General features: G+C 52.1%; 1 protein-coding gene across 2 annotated transcripts; it reads right to left on the bottom strand.

The window, feature by feature from the left end:
* Positions 1–2,942: 2,942 nt before the first annotated feature.
* LOC118516843 (apolipophorins-like) lies at positions 2,943–15,383 on the bottom strand. Of its 2 annotated transcripts, none has more exons than XM_036062693.1 (8): positions 15,308–15,383; positions 13,622–13,648; positions 9,564–13,530; positions 9,349–9,478; positions 3,967–9,267; positions 3,746–3,878; positions 3,340–3,662; positions 2,943–3,248 (listed from the first exon to the last, which is right to left on the bottom strand). In XM_036062693.1, exons 1-8 carry the CDS (start codon positions 15,381–15,383, stop codon positions 3,222–3,224), a joined length of 9,984 nt encoding a protein of 3,327 aa, XP_035918586.1. In that variant the 3' UTR covers positions 2,943–3,221. The 2 variants fall into 2 exon arrangements, with proteins under 2 accessions (XP_035918586.1, XP_035918588.1); XM_036062695.1 differs by having other exon boundaries at positions 3,336–3,662.
* Positions 15,384–15,745: the final 362 nt, after the last annotated feature.

A 15,745-nucleotide genomic window follows, 5' to 3' on the forward strand; every position in this document is an offset into this window, starting at 1 on the left:
CAAAGTCCTACGACTCCCTGCGTACTTAAGTTTAGCGTCACTTATGCGTACGGTAATGCCTACTGCCCAGCTCAGTTGGTCGTTGCTTATCCCTACGGCTGCTGGTCAGCATAATGGCCAATCAACAAGCACACCACAACACGTTCGGCGTGTGCGTGACTTGGCTGGCTTCTCGTCAACTACCACCCCAAGAATGAACGCAAATTTTGTGGACGTTTAAATTAGCTCTTCACTGTTTGATGCACCGATCGTAAACTGTTGAATCGAGTCGTTAAACAGTTCATGGCTTCAACAAAAAAAGTTACGAAGTTACGCCCATGCTTTACAGTTTATATCACAAGAGAAGAATTCGCGGACTGTAGGCAAGCGAAACAACCTTTCAATTATCGCACACGCTAGCATATTTCGTTTCGTTTACAACCACTCTAGAGGAGGTAAATCAGATTTTATGCATGCCGGCATGTGACTATCGACATCACCCCAAAGAGTCATCGTGTTCGACAGTCGTCACGGTATAACATGGGAAGCCAACGACGTCGTAACTGTCGACGACTACTGGCTGCGAGATTTGTTCCTTCCTAGACAGCACTTAATCGCGATACGGCCGAGTCATCTGCGGACGCTGAAGATGTGACATGCACGAACCGTCGTGTGTAGAGACAGCCCGCCTCATCTAATACCCAATTACGTTTGATTAGAACACGAGACCAATTCCTTTCGGTCGGGGCGGAGTAAAAGTGGCTCATTTTACGCTTAGAATTATCGTCCCATCGGCGGCTGAACGATCGTTGCCGCCGGTCGATTGGTGTTTGGGTGGGACTGTGTATGCCCGGCGAGCTCTAAAAACGGACATCCCGAATTCAATTTGAAATCAACCATCCGTACCGGCTGTCGGTCAGATGGCCAGCGCCCCAAAACATTGTAGCTCCGAATTTCAATTAGAAAACATGGCACTAACCGTTTCCCCTCGCCCAGCAGATGCAGCTCGGTGCAGCCGGACAATGGACAGGATTTATGAAAATTAATTTAAAATTGTGTACAATCCAGAACGAATCGATGAACCGATAAAACCACGCACAGTGCACGACCCTTGTCCAGGGTGCGGTTAAATTACACGAAGACTGGCAGATTGGAGTGATTGCAGCTGCTACTGCAAGTGCTGGATGTGTTTCTGGAACCCGGAACCCGATTAGCTGCTGGCGTGCCCGGTTCCGGCTTCGATCAAGTGCAGCGATGGTATTGAATCGCTATGCATTACATTCCATCATGGCTTATGGTCGGTTTTTGAAGCGTTCTCGAAAATATTTTCTTGCCCCTGAACCGTGCTAGAGCAAACTCAATCCAAACTGCATATTGTAGGTAGCCTGTCTACCGTGTACCAGTGGGAAGTGCTTGCTCTCTGTCTCACACACTCTCTAATACACACAGCGTTGGCCAGAAACAATAGGGACTCGGTTATCCCGGCCGGTCGTTGCTTTTAACGATCGCTACTCACACCTGCAGGTTGAGCTTGCCCGAATGCATTTAATCCCTGTTCATGATACTGATGTAGTTATGGAGCAAAACTGCACCTTCGGTTCGTTCTGCGGCGAGCGTTCGGAGTTCCAGAAAACAATCGCCCCCTAGCGATGGCAGCGACGTGAGTTATTTAGTAAATTTTCTATAAAGCTACCCATTCATCGAACTTCGCCCGGGAGGAATTATCTCGGATTTGAGCGGATTTTTGTTATCCAACGTTATCCTGCACGGCCGGCTATCCCGAGGCCAAGCGGTTATAGGCGGGTTTAGGACTCAGGCAGGCCTCGTCCCGGGCAAAGCGAAAGATTTTCGTGCCTTCCGAAATGCTTCGCGCACAAAAACCGGTCCCCCCCCCCCCCCCCTCAAGTGGCACACAATCCAAACGATGCATGGAAATCGATTTAATCCCATCAATAATGCATTAAACCATTTGCAATCTGATCAATTATGCAGCTACCAGTCGAATGTACTTTCTTTCATTAGCTTTCCGGATTGGTGCGCGTGCGGGCGCAAGTTCATTAGTGGGCAAGGTTTAAAACATTGAACCGGGGTAGCCAAGTGCCATGATTGAATTTAGACCAAACCGCAGCCACGATGAGGGTTTGTGACGAACTGTCTAAAGTAAAAGCACTTCCGATATCAATTGCTAAATTGGTGCTTTACTAAAGCAGCCCATCATGGTTTTCCAGCGGGGACAGACACGATGTTCGGTTAGGAAAAACAAAAACGGAAACTCCTTCACATCTCCTACGTGTACATAGCCACACGACATCGGTGTATTGGTGATAATGAAACATTAAAACAAACATCACTTCAAATGGATTTTTCGTAACCAGGGGCGGTAGTGGTGACGGTGACCGTCAGCTGAGCGTAGCACCGCCACACAAACGCAAATAATCATTAAAATGTGTATTAAATAAATTAGCAGCTTCGATATTAATAATTTATACGCGTCAACAACAATGAAGCCGGTTGATTGGGCATTTGAGAGGTGGCAATAAGCCGGACAAGATTTGATGGTGATGGAAAATCGATCGCACAACGCGGGTTTGATGTCAGCAGTTCAGAGATATAGAGGCTCTGCTGTCGCGTGAAAAAAAAAACACATTTCAATCGGTAATTGAATGACCTTGTGGCCGGTCAAAAGTGCCACTGGCGAAACATTAATCATATGCATCCATACACGCTTCATGTTGACGGCTCAACAAGTGCAACAAGAACGGTTGGCGAACAATGTTAACCGATTTAATTATGTTCCTGCATGGTTTGGGAGCAGTGGATAAAGAATACTTCAAGGAATTACACCTGTATATGGCTACGAGCCTTAACGATAGTTAGCCTCGGCTTAAATATTCAACTATTCAACACCATTTCAGCAAACGGGAGACTTGTACACATTTGATTGTAATTAAAAGGCTCCAATACTCTCATGTATAAAGTCACATTATTTATTTAACTCAGACAAATTATGTTCTTAACAATAGAAACTGTGCGTTGAAAACAACTGCATATTCATTACCTTGTACGCTCCAACTGTTGTGGTGGTGGAGATTTGTCGATCTGAGAACAGTCGGAGCGCGTTAATGGACTTTCGGTTTCTCACTCCTTTGAAGCGCCCTGATGGTTCGGCTGCGCTTGGTGTACACCTGCCCCTTCTTAACACAATAAATATCCTCTACGGGTGTTGCAGGAGGGATAGTAAATTATCCCTTAGCACCGCCGGCTTTTTTCTGCGATAGTTAAGAAACGGAAGACAAGTTTACTTAGGGATGTGCTTAACGAGACAAAGCCGCCTCCAGTTGCTAGGAACCGATAACTTACCGCTGGTTGAAGCACCTGCACGTCGGAAGCGGTACACGCCGACTCGGGATGTAGACCACCGCGCAGATAGCAGAAGCACTCGTTGGTCGTCTCCGTTCGGGAAAGCTGTTCGGCCAGCACGGCGGCCACAATCGAGATGAATTGCTTCTTGTCCTTCGGAGTCTTCTGGTTGGCGTAGTTCTGCAGCACGAAGAAGTTACCGCCGAACCGCTCGACCGCGGACACGGCAACCACATCGTCGTACTTGAGCGATTTCTTCATCTCAGACGAACCCACGGTGCGCTTCTTATCGTTCATGTGGTACACGACGCGCTCGTTAAAGCCTTGAAAAAAAAAACGGAACAGAACACGGCGTGCGTTGATGATTGATGGTTTGCGCTTGTTGCAGCGGGCCGCTCACACTTACCAACAATCGATTTGACCTTCGACTGGTCCTTGGTGTTCGTGAGTCCGACGCTCTTCAGTGGTGCAACCATGTTGAACATGATGCCGCGTGCCTTTACGTTAGCCAGTCCCAAAGCGGCGCTGAGAGCACTTCCCTGCAATCACACCCCAAAAGCACAAACAGTCGTTCGGTTAGTTAGTCTGTCTGCTTCCCTCCCCCTCCCCTCCACAGTCGTTGCTTACCGGTTGTGCAACGTCGATCGATTCCGAACGGAACACCAGCACAGACTTGCTGGCGGTGGCACGGAACGGATAGGTGAAGGCACGGCGCAAAGCGTACACCTCGGTCGTAGCGCCCAGATTCTCCTTCGATTGTTCGCCAATCTTCTGCAGCACCTGCAGCACGGCGTCGACCGATTCGATACCCGTAACCAGTCCTCTGCACTGTTTCGGTCCGCTGCTGACATCGGCCTGGCCCAGCTTGCCGGTGTAGTCCAGCTTGCCGCCGTTCGAGAACAGGCTAGTGTACTTATCCGTCCTGCTGTAACCGATCACGGCAATGTTCACGTCGAAAGATTTCAGCTCCTTGCGTAGATCGTTGATCGTGGCCTGGACTAGTTCGCCCAACAGCGTACCAAGGAACGTGTCGACCACCAGCACAATGTCGGCCTGCTTCTGCGGAGCCTTCACCGTGTACCAGTCGCCCACATCGACCGTGCGACCCTCGTTGGTGGCGCACTTCTCGCACTGGCTCGGCATCATGGTCGGGATTCCGTAGAGCGTGCAGCTGGACACGTACAGGCGAGCGATGCCACAGGCAGCCTCGTCAGCCTTATCACCGGCTTCGTGGGCCGCATGGTTACAAGCTTCCTTGTAGCCCGTCTGATCGCGCAGGTACGAGCACAGCTTCAGCGACGATTCCGAACCGAAGAACTTGGCACAGGTCGGGTTGGAGTGGGCGTGCGCATCGTGACCGTGGTCGGCGACCGCAGCACAAGCCTGGCTCGTCTTGTAGTTGTTGGCAAAGTCGGTGGATGCCTCGGTAATGGCACCGTTCGGCAGAGCCAGATCGTCGTACGGTTCGTAGTTACCGTTACCGAGCAGACCACGCAGCCGGCCGAAGTAGAATCCGGACACAAAGAAGTGACAGATCTTCAGGTCGGTCGTACACATGACCTGTGCACCGTACTTGGTACCGATCGTGACGGTGTAGTACTTGCGGAACACGTACACATCCTTCTGGAAGATCGGCAGATCGGTGTCCTTGCCGTTGTACTTCACCACGGCCTTGCTGTTCAGCTCGACCGTCGAATCCTTGTCGACGAGCGTAACCGACTTCAGGCGACCATTGTCCATGTCGGCCACGATGCTGAAGTTGCCATCGACAAAGTCCGACGCCAGCAGGTACGAGCAGCTGCCCGGGAAGGTAAAGTGCTTGTCGTCGAACGTGAAGAAGTGACCACCGTCGCCCAGCTGAGCGTGCATGTGGAACAGTGGAACGCGAGCGAACGGATTGAACGCGTACAGACGCAGCTGGTGGACCAAGTCACGAACCGAGTAGAACTTCTCGTTGCGCACAAAGTTCCACGGGCTGAACTGGATGCTCGACACGTACGGCAGGAACTTGAACGTTACGAACGAGGTGAAGCTGTCGCTACCGAACGTCGGTTCGGAGAGCTGCACGTTTACGCCCGAAATCAGACGCTCCACGGCCTGGTTCAGCACCTTCACGAAGCTCACAAACAGGGCCTTCAGTTCCTCGATATCGTTGACCGGCTTGTTCTCCAGTTTGTTGGTCACGTACTTGTTGATGGCCGTCGTGAACTCTTGCACCTCCGGCATCGGGTAGAGAGCCTCCACCAGAGAGAGCAGCTCCTTCAGCAGCTGGTAGGCGTAGCGATCGAACCCGTCGAAGTATTCCTTTAGCGTTTCCTTGACCGCCTTGAACTCGTCGAACGAATCGAAGTACTCCTGCACCAGCTTGTACAGCTCCTTGAACTCCTTCTCGAGCACCTGGATGGCCTTGTTGAACGTTTGTGCGAACGTGCGGAACAGCTCCGATACGTTGGTGGCAATCTTGTTAAAGTCTTCCTCGAACACCTTCAACGCCTTGACGGTGCGCTCGAACACGGCCACCAGCAGCTTGACGGTTTCCTCGTAGATGTTGAAGAAGATGGCTTCTACCTTCGTCGACAGTTCCTTGAGCGCTGGCAGCACCTTCGTGTTGAACGTCTCCACCAACTGGGCGACAATGTCGTTCACAATGGCATTCATCTTGCGGAAGCTTTCGACATAAACCTGCGCCAGCTGGCCGAACACTTCGCTCACCTGCTGGACCATCTTCGAAACGGTCTTCACAAATTCGGCCAGTGCCGGATCGCTCATGATGTCTTCTTGCAGCTTCTGTAGCTGCTTCGCGTAGCTTTCCTGGAACTTGCTGAAATCGGGCAGCGCGTTAACCACGTTCGACGAGAGCGTGGACACGTCCTGATTTAGCTTGGCGTACCGTTGCGCAATGTCATCCTTTACCAGGACAAAGTCTGCCTGCAGCTGCTTGTTGAGCGACTGCAGGAAGGCCTTCGCGTTAGCTTCATCGACCTTGTACTCTGTGGAGAGGAAGTGGCTTGCATCCAGCGTCACCTTGGCGTTCAGCAGCGGCTTTCCTTCACCGACCACATTCAGCAGCACTGCCTTGTCCACACCGAACGAACCGTCGGCGCTGAAGAAGTTATCCTGCTTGAAAGCAAACTTGGCAGAGGACAGTCCGTTCAGTTGCGTCTCGAACACAACCGGTCGGTTGGGCACGAACTTGAACGTCGAGGTAAGATCTCCCCGGTATTTCTTCGCATCGTATGTACCGTGCGCACGGACAAAGTCATCACCGAAGCGAGTCAGCAGGAAGTCAAACGATTCCGGACTTCCGAAGAAGTACGTTCCGAACGTGTAGCCTTCGAATGGTAGAGTCAAAGATCCAGCAGCACTGGCTTGGCGGGTAGCGAGAGACATCGCCGTGTGACCGCTGAAGCCGCAGTTCAGTCCGAAGCCCTTGCTCGATACGCTTGCCTCGGACGTGATGTTGAAGCCCTTGAACGACTGATCGCTATTGACGTAACGCACCTTGGCGACGATTTTGTCAGCCGCCTTCTTGAACACGTCGAACTCAACCGAACCGTCCGCCGTCTGCTTGTCACCGTCCAGGGTACCCTTGGCGCGGATCGACAGCGCCTTGATAGTCGGATGCGAGAACGTCAGCGCACCGTTCGCACTAACACCAGCCGAGCCGAGCATCTTGGTCTCACCGCGCACCGCAAATGTAGCCTTGTTATCCGGCTCGTTCTTCTTGTCCAGATAGAACGACACGCTACCATCGAACAGACCGAACTTCTCCTTGGGCAGATTCAGCTCACCCTCCACAGCAATGGTGCGCGTGGGCAGAATCAGGCTGGCACCGGCCGAGGTCGGATGCACGTAGAACAGGTACTGGTATTTGGGTTGATTCTTCTGCTTCAGCTGCATGTCGGTGGTGTGATCGAACTTCAGTCCGTTGGCGCTAGTCTTGGCGGACAGACCAAACTCATGTTCGTAGCCCATTTGCTGGACTTCGAGCGAAACCAAAGCCTCATGCTTGAAGGCTCCTGCCGCTCGTTCCAGTTTCGAGGTCAATTCCAGTTTGGTGCACTTCTTCTTTTCGTCGCACACATTCGTCTTGACACGGAAGTCATTCGGCTGTACGCGCGACTCATGCAGCAGTGAGAACTTGCCCACAGATGCAGTCAGCGTAGCGGAGAAACCAGACTCGGACAGCTTCTCGCGGATCAGCTTGAAGGTGGCGGTCTGCTGCTTATCGTACAGCTTCACGTTACCCTGGCCCTCGATGACCGTTGCCTTGCCCTGTTCCTTCACCGAGTAGTCGGCGAACCCGCTCAGAATGTCCTTGCCGCCCTCGGAAGCGCGGAAGTTGACACCCTTGCCGTTCGATCCCGGTTTCGCGTTCACCTCCACCGACAACTTGTTCGTGTTCAGCATGGGCGCATCACCGTACAGCTTGACGTAGAACGTCTGGTAGCTGTCGAAGTTGGCCTCCACGTTAGCTTCCATATCGAAGTTGGCCAGATTCTGCACCTTCGCGTCCGCCTTGAATGCGCTGTGTCCAAGCGACTTGTAGCTGCCCGATACCTTCACCGTTTTTTCTGGGTAGACCAGCGTAAAGTCCACCGACGGGTTCGTTTCCGACATGACGACAGCGTTCTCTACGCTGAACTTCTTGCCATCGGCCGTTATCTGCAGCTTCGTGTTGTACGCACTGTCGCTCGATTTGGCATGCTTGAAGCTCGCATCGACGCTGCGTACACTTTCGAACTCGGACTTCAGTGTGGCGTGCACCTGAATGTCATCTGCCGACGGTACCTTAGCGGATCCGGTGAACTCAAAGTTCTTGCCATCACCGTATGATACCTTCAGAGCGCTGTTCGTTTGGAACTGTCCATCGTCCTTCGCGTCGTAGGTGTAGGAACCTTCGGCCGCAATCGGGTCCACGTTCGGGAGGTTCAGGTTGAGTTTTCCGTTACCACGGTTGCAGTTACCCTTGGCCTGAGTTGACACAGACGCGCTCTTGCCATTGTAGTCCACAGACCCGGCGTAATCGAACTCGTACACTCCATCATCCGCTTCCGGTTGCAGATACTTGCCGTTGGACGCAACGCCCAGCTTGTAGGATGGGGCAGTTAAGTCAACCTTAAGCTCGTGGCTGGCAGGTTTACCATGACCACCGGTCTGATATCCACCGGCAAGAGCAGCCGTAAAGTCCGAACCATATTTACCATCGACGTGGTACTTGGCGTGGTGTTCGCAGTACTCATCAACGACGACACTCACTTCGGCCACTTGCGGGAGCAAGCTGCCGGATACCTTCAAGCTACCGGCGGCCGACTTGTAATTACCAGCCGGGACGTGCTTCACGGTCGCATCTAGCACCACCGTCTTGCCATCCAAATCGGAGTACTTCACGTTGTGCACAGCATCGAAAAGCTTCGCCTTGAAATCTCCATTCTTCAGCTCGCCGGTCCACTGCACCGATCGCTGCTTGCCGCCAGGCTGCTTGTCGTACAGGTTCGTCACCATTTTTCCGAACTTCTTCTCGTCCTTCGTCGAGGACTCGCGTTTGAAGTCACCGCCGAACTGTCGTCCAGTCGGCAGCAGCAGGCTGAACTTGGTGGTGAACGTGCCATCAACCGGTTTCGGATTACCGCGACCTTCCAGATTCAGCTCGTACTTCTCCGAGAACACTTCCACCTTGTTCTTGCTATCGAAGCTAGTCTGGGTGACCTTGTTCTTGGTTTCGAAGCGAACCTTCTTGCTATTGTCCTTCTCAAAGTCATAGTAGAAATCAACCTCCACGTCGTACACAGGCTTGTCCACCTTGAACTTGCTGTCCAGCTTAACCTTGCGATCCTGCTTGACAAAGGTCACCAACGCAAACATGTTACCATCGCCATTCTTCGACTTAAACTCGCCGTTGCCATCGAAGAAGTCCTTCACCACAAACTGCAAGCGGAAATAAAGTATACTGTATTAGTCAAACAGAAACTGAACCGAACGGTGGTTACTTTAATCTGCAACACTCACCGTGAATTTGCCGTTAGGATCCTGACCGCGCTGCAGCTTGAAGTCGTACGTAGCGAACTCTTCCTTATCCACCAGCACCTTGGCGTTGGAGAGGACGTTCGCGGCAGAGAACTGAACTGTCATCGAAAGCCTGCACGAACGGGAGAAGCAAACAATAAAATGATAATCGGGCAATGAAAAACCTTTTTTCCATCTTCAGTCATCATTAGACGTACTTGTAGGGCGAAGCTTTTTCGACAGCGACAAGGGATCCTTCCAGGTTGAGCTCTCCGTCCTGGCTGGTGAACCGGTTCGATACAGCTCCGTTCAGCTCAAACTTGGTACCGGTGCTAGCCGTCAGCTTGTTGCTGAAACGGCTCTTGTTCTGTTCCACGAGGCGCTTCGACAGGAACTTGAAGAAGTGCTTGTTGAGCGAACCGCCCACCTGCACATCATAGTCGCCGGCTGATTTTTCGTTGTACTTGGCATCCACATTCGCTGCAATCTTGTACTTGTCGTAACCGTACTCTCCGTCCAGGAAGAACTTGTTCTTGTTCGTAGCAAAGTCCAGCCGGATCAGCTGCTTCGGCAGCTGCAGCTTGTTGTTCAGCTTCAGCGACTCCAGTCCCTGTGCTTCCGGTTTCAGCACGAATTCAGCATACTGGCTCAGTTCGTACTTGTTGGAGGGATTGTTAAAGTCCGCACCGCTCGCGAAAGAGAACAGATTCTTGAACGAACTGTCGGTGTAGGCCACCTCCAGATTCACCTTGAAGTTCTTGTTTGCATCGCTCGGGGTCTTCTTCTCCAGGTCCAGCTTGACATGCTTCAGATCAAAGTCCAGATGACCCACCACGTTGTTCTTCACTTCACCGACAGCGACATCTACTTCGGCATCGAAGCTACGCTCACCGTTCGACACAACGTAACCGTTGATGGTGGTCTTCGGGGCGTAAGGGCTAGTCCACTCGATATTTTGCAGGTTGTACTTGCGCTTACCACCATCCATGTTCTCCACCACGATTTTACCAGTAGTTTGCACAAACTTAGACACCTGAGCATCACCGTTCGGCGAACGGATGGTGAAAATTGGTACGTACTCGTCACGGCCACCGGACGCCCCCTTTTGGAAGCCAATCTTAGCCAGGTACTCTTCCACGCCAATGTGTGCCACACCGTACAGTGCAACTTCCTTGTCATTGTTGTTCACTCCCAGCTGGACGTCAACGTTGCGAATCGGCGATTCGAGTGATGCCTTCACGTACAGCTCGCCCGCGGTCACACCTTCCAGGCGGAGGTTTGTCAGACGCTTCGTCTGCGATCCGGGTGTATCGAAGCTCAACAGCAGCGTCACGTGCTGCTGGTTAGAGTTGTCAAACTTGCCCGAGAAGTGGAACTTCGGCTCGACCTCCAGGTACAATTCGAACAGCTCTTCTTGGTCGACCTTGTGAGCGGCACAGACCGTCACACCGATCACGCTGTACAGGTTATCGAAGCACTCGCTGAACTTGGATCCAAACTCTTGACGCTTCGCCGGAAGCGTGATCAGTTGGTTGCCTCGCTCGCGCGTAATGATCACCTCGCGGAAGTTCACCGAGACCAGCTCTTGCTTTCCTTGCAGGGAATCGATCGTCAGATCGTATGCCTTAGCGTCGTGCAGCGCAAACTTGGCTGCGGCACCACCAGACGAGTGTCCGGATACGGCCACCTGCATTCCAGTCATCACGTTGAACGCATCCACGCTCATGGTTCCGGTCACCTCGAAGCTTCCGCTCGGCTGGAACTTTACGTTGAACTTTGCGTTGTTGTAGTCCTTGATCAGGCTCTTTACGTCGAGCTCCAAGGCGGCATCCAGGCGAGCAACACCGGCACCCTGTGCGGACAACTTCAGCGGAAGACCGAGAGCGGTAGTGTACACGAGATCCGTATCCAAGAAGAGAGCATGATGCTCAAACGTGCGCTCGAACTTTTTGGCACCCTCGATCATCTTGTCGAAGCATTCCAGAGCCTTGTTGAGGAACTGCTCCGGATCCGTCGGCACATTCTCGCCGGTGCTGAGGAAGAACAGCTCCGAACCGAATACCTTCACGGTCAGATCGAGGTTGAAATCCTGCAATGCATCGTTGTGCAGATCGACAGTGCGGGCTAGCGCACGGATATCCTCGCGGATACCACGACGGAAGCGTTCCTTCGCCTTGCCGGACAGTTTCTGGTACTGCTCGGAAATGAGATCATACGCCGCCTGCATATCCATGCCGGAGAAGAATCCCTTCGGGCCGAAGTAGTGCTCTACCATCCGCTCCAAATTGTCCTGACGTCCCTCGAGCTCGAACACGTTCAGCCCATTGCCAAACAGCTCAGCCGTAAAGTTAAGGCTCACCGACTTAGGCAGGAAGCTTTTTTGCGAGTAGATGACGCTAGTCTCGGCACTTGCTCCAACACCGAGCGATTCGACGGCATACGAGAACTCGCGGTTAAACGAGTAGCGGCGGACATCGAACGGGAACTTGTTCGAGGTACGGATCTTGCCAAAGTGCTGACGAGCAGCATCACGCGTCGGATCAACCGACGACCGCAAGCTAGCCAGATGCGACGTGATGAACGAACCGACCTGGTACACCTTCTCACCATCCAGCAGTGCCTTCAGCTCGTTGGCAACGTTAGCCGAGGGACATTCAACCAGCGACAGATAGGCGTGGATACGGATTTCAGAGTCCTCATTGGCGTTCTTCAGTGTGTTGAGGGCCGAAGTGACCACCTTCTTGTTGCAGGAAGCCGCAGGGAACGCTTGGAGAGCCGCTACACGAACACGCGACGACGCACTCGGACCAGTGCACTGGATAACCTTGTCCAGCAGTGGAGCGACCAGATTGTCCGAGTTGCGTACTCCCTTCAGTACCGCGACGATCACATCCTCCTGAGAGCGCGAGGTCGACTGGCACTTGCCCAGCTTGGCACCGAATTTGTTCGAGATTTCCTTCACATCAGCCGACTGGCAGCCGTGCTTCTGGCAGTACTTGCTGACCAGCGAACCCACGCTCAGGTAAGCTTCACGGGGCGGATTTCCATCCAGCAGCTTCACGACGGACTTCAGCGCTTCCTGTGTCATCGAGTTGACCAGATTGAGCGAAACGAAGGCGAGCTTTTGTTCCTGAGCATCGGTAATTTCCTTGTTCTTGTAGAGCTGCGTAATGGCCTCGACGGCATCACCCGTTCCGACGCGGAACAACGAATCCAGGTACACCTTGCGGGACAGCGATTTGTTCGGGTGCACGCTGCCAGCCTTAACCTGGTTGTACAGGTTAAGCAGATCATCCTTCTTCGAGTAGCGCATCAGCTGAATCAGCTCGACGAACAGATTGGCGGTCTTCTTGCCAACGTTGCCATTGGTGTACGAATCGACGGTCGATTTCAGCTCCTGCTTGATCACGGCCAAGTTGCCAGCCGGTTGCTGATCAGGGTTCTCGAAGATGATCGAACGGGGCTCGCCATCAACAGCCGGAGCAGCTCCTGCCTTGTTACCGGTAAGCGTTAGCTTCGTCGTAACCTTCGCCGTAACTCCAACCTTCTCCTTCATGTACGGCAGGTACTGGTACTCTTCGCTCAGCTTCACAGCCGAGAGCAGACCGCCCTGGATCGTTTGCTGATTATTGTACGAGCTCTGAAGCAGCGGAGTCGACTTGATGCCTGCCTTGCTGTTGACGATGCGAGTCACGAAGCTGTTCGACAACGATTCACGGTACGCACAGTTACCGAGGTCACGCGACTTCTCCACAACGGTCGCATCTCCCGAGGGATAGCTCGAGAAAGACGTCTGGCACACGCCAAACACGTCGGTTTCGGTACTCTTGTCCTGTGCGGACTGGAACAGCGAAATCAGACCACGCTTCACGTTCACCGAGAAGTCAGTATCGGCGGCATCCGAGCAGATCTCGGGCAGCAGCTCATCGTTCGACAGCGTGAACTGCACCGGCTTGCTGATTTCGGGCCCGAACGCCGTCTTCTTGCCGTCCGGTGCGTAGGAAGTCAGCGACACAACCTTCAGCGTGTACACACAGTTGTTGCCGGCGTACAGTTCCACCTTGCCCTCGACCTTGAGCGTAGTCTGCTTGTTTTCCTTGTCCGACTGTTGAATCTGCACGAAGCTGTCCACATCGTACTGGTACACGAATCCGGACTTGAACGTATACTTGCTAGACTTGTTCGCTAAAATAATATCAAAGTAAAACACATTTCTAGCTGTTAGATATCGGAAGCGCCATAACAAAGTACAGGTCATCGTTGTTGCAATACTTACGCGTTGGACAACCTTGCTTACATGATGCTGTAGTCCGGCGGGGCAAGCATAAAAGAAAGTTATAAAAGCGTGATTAGAGATGCAAAGCTCCACAACCGATTGCATAATCTTTAAACAGTATGTTGACCTATTGCTTGATAGTAGCAACGGAGAGCGCGCAGAGCAGAATTGCTATCTGCTCTCTTATACGCGACCCCGGTGTCGAAAGGTCAGTCTACGACAGCTTCGACATCGCTAAAGTGCACACTCAGTGTTGGCAAATGTTGATAAGCGAGGTGGCTAAGCAGCATACTGACGCCCCACGTCACTAGTCACTAGGATGTAGCGAACATTGTAGGCGAAACCTTACTCTTGAACTTGACATTGATCGGAAACAGGCTAGGACTGCCAACAGGGCACTTCTTATCAGTCATTCACCGTCGCAAGGCACTGGCATCGAATGCAATTCAGAGTTTCTAGACGATCTTTCTAGACGAGCCTAAGGAAGGGTGTCGAAGGAAGATGGCTTCCAATGTCTTATGCTTTGCTTATGAGATAATGGCTGTATTTATTTTTGTTTTCACTGCTGAATATTGTGCCGGTTGAGCGTACATAGCTCAGAATTGTAGAGAATGTCATATACCTTTGATAAGCTAACATTAGCCTACCATCTGGCTACGGGTTTCAATGCGTGATTTAAGCTGGTAATAGCGAAACTTTTAATTTCTCGTTGGAAGCATGGTTCAGTCAAATTGAGAGAGACCTAGAACGCAAAGCTTTGCTTTGGTTGGTAGCCACACCGTTCGGCTCAAATGGGAGAAGCTCAAATTGCTTTTGAAAAATCATCAAAACATACTATCTTCATTTGACAGGCATATTACCAACGGTGATCCACCGTGCAATTCTCTTGTTTACTATTTACAGCACGTTACAGTTGGTTACATGGCTGAGCGCCATTTTGACGTCCCGGCAATAGGCAACGTGAGTCATAAGCTTTGTTCTAGAAAGAACGGTTTTGACATTCCGTTTCTCAAAGCAATCTAGAATGCTCAACGAGCTATTGCAGCACTGCAGGGCATTGTGAATTGCGACTCACCGTGCGCTAGCCATTCCCACGACTTCCGTGAGATGGATCAAACCACAGTCGTTAGTTAGGCTAATTTAATTCATTGAAAAGTATGAAAACAAAGCCCCGATCGTTCGCTTCTGCCGCCATTGTCAATCTTCATCAAGAACTCTACAACGTGGGATGAGACGCTTCTTGCCTACAGACTGCTGTGAGCTCTTGCAACGAGATTATGATAAATCTCACCCATCGGAAGCGATCTTTCTAATGGGCAGGACCGTAGAAAAGGTAGGGAGTGGTGTACTTTTTGTCTCAACTTCTAATATGCGGTCTGTAAAACAAACATGTACTGTCGGCCCTAACTGCCAAACACTGCAGCACATGTGCCCGCGTGCTGACAAACCACCGGTAGGCAGAACGTCATCAAATTGGCCATTACAATTCATTGTCTAAATTATCTCAACTGGTTTACTGGTTCTCGTTGTGGCCACTTCTCGGTTTGCGTCGGTAAACATCGCACGTACGAACAGAGCTCTTCGTGGGGAAACGAAACGCCAACCTCGCCTCGGTCCCTGGATCGAGGATCGAGGGAATTCCCCCTCCTCGGCTACCCGGTTCATCCGCCCTATATGTGCACATACCTGCGAACACACTTTGGACCAGCACTAGCGACACCAGGAAGCTTAACAGCAGCCTCCTTCCATGGAGGACCCACATCGTTCGTGATGTTTTCGTGCACTTTCACGCACTAAACCACCCAGACGGTCACGCACTGAGATATTCCACCGAGTTTGCTGTCACAACATAGGATGGGCCAGCAGAGGGAAAAAGATGAGTCCGTCCTCTCCAGCACGCAGAGACGGATCACTTTAACGATCGCACAACGTCACACAACACAGTCGTTCGCCACCAACGATCCCGGGTGGGCCTCAGGACGGGAATAACGTATCCCGGCGACGGTTGCCTACTTTTATAGAATTTCTGCCCCGCTCGTGCACAAACACACACAGACAGCCGTCCGCCCAACCTGCTTCAACCGGAACCGGGGGTTCCACATCAGCGTGCAACACTGATAAGGG

The sequence above is a fragment of the Anopheles stephensi genome, unplaced genomic scaffold, assembly GCF_013141755.1.
Source record: "Anopheles stephensi strain Indian unplaced genomic scaffold, UCI_ANSTEP_V1.0 ucontig4, whole genome shotgun sequence".
Classification (NCBI taxonomy): Eukaryota; Metazoa; Arthropoda; class Insecta; order Diptera; family Culicidae; genus Anopheles; species Anopheles stephensi.

What these genes read in the sequence shown, in the direction of transcription:
- LOC118516843 (XM_036062693.1), bottom strand. Translation starts at nt 15,383, where the DNA reads ATGTGGGTCCTCCATGGAAGGAGGCTGCTGTTAAGCTTCCTGGTGTCG. An exon ending in ATCCTAACGGCAAATTCACG is followed by an intron (nt 9,268 to 9,348) that starts GTGAGTGTTGCA and finishes TTCCGCTTGCAG; the next exon opens with TTTGTGGTGAAGGACTTCTT. An exon ending in TGCAGGTGCTTCAACCAGCG is followed by an intron (nt 3,249 to 3,339) that starts GTAAGTTATCGG and finishes TAACTATCGCAG; the next exon opens with AAAAAAGCCGGCGGTGCTAA.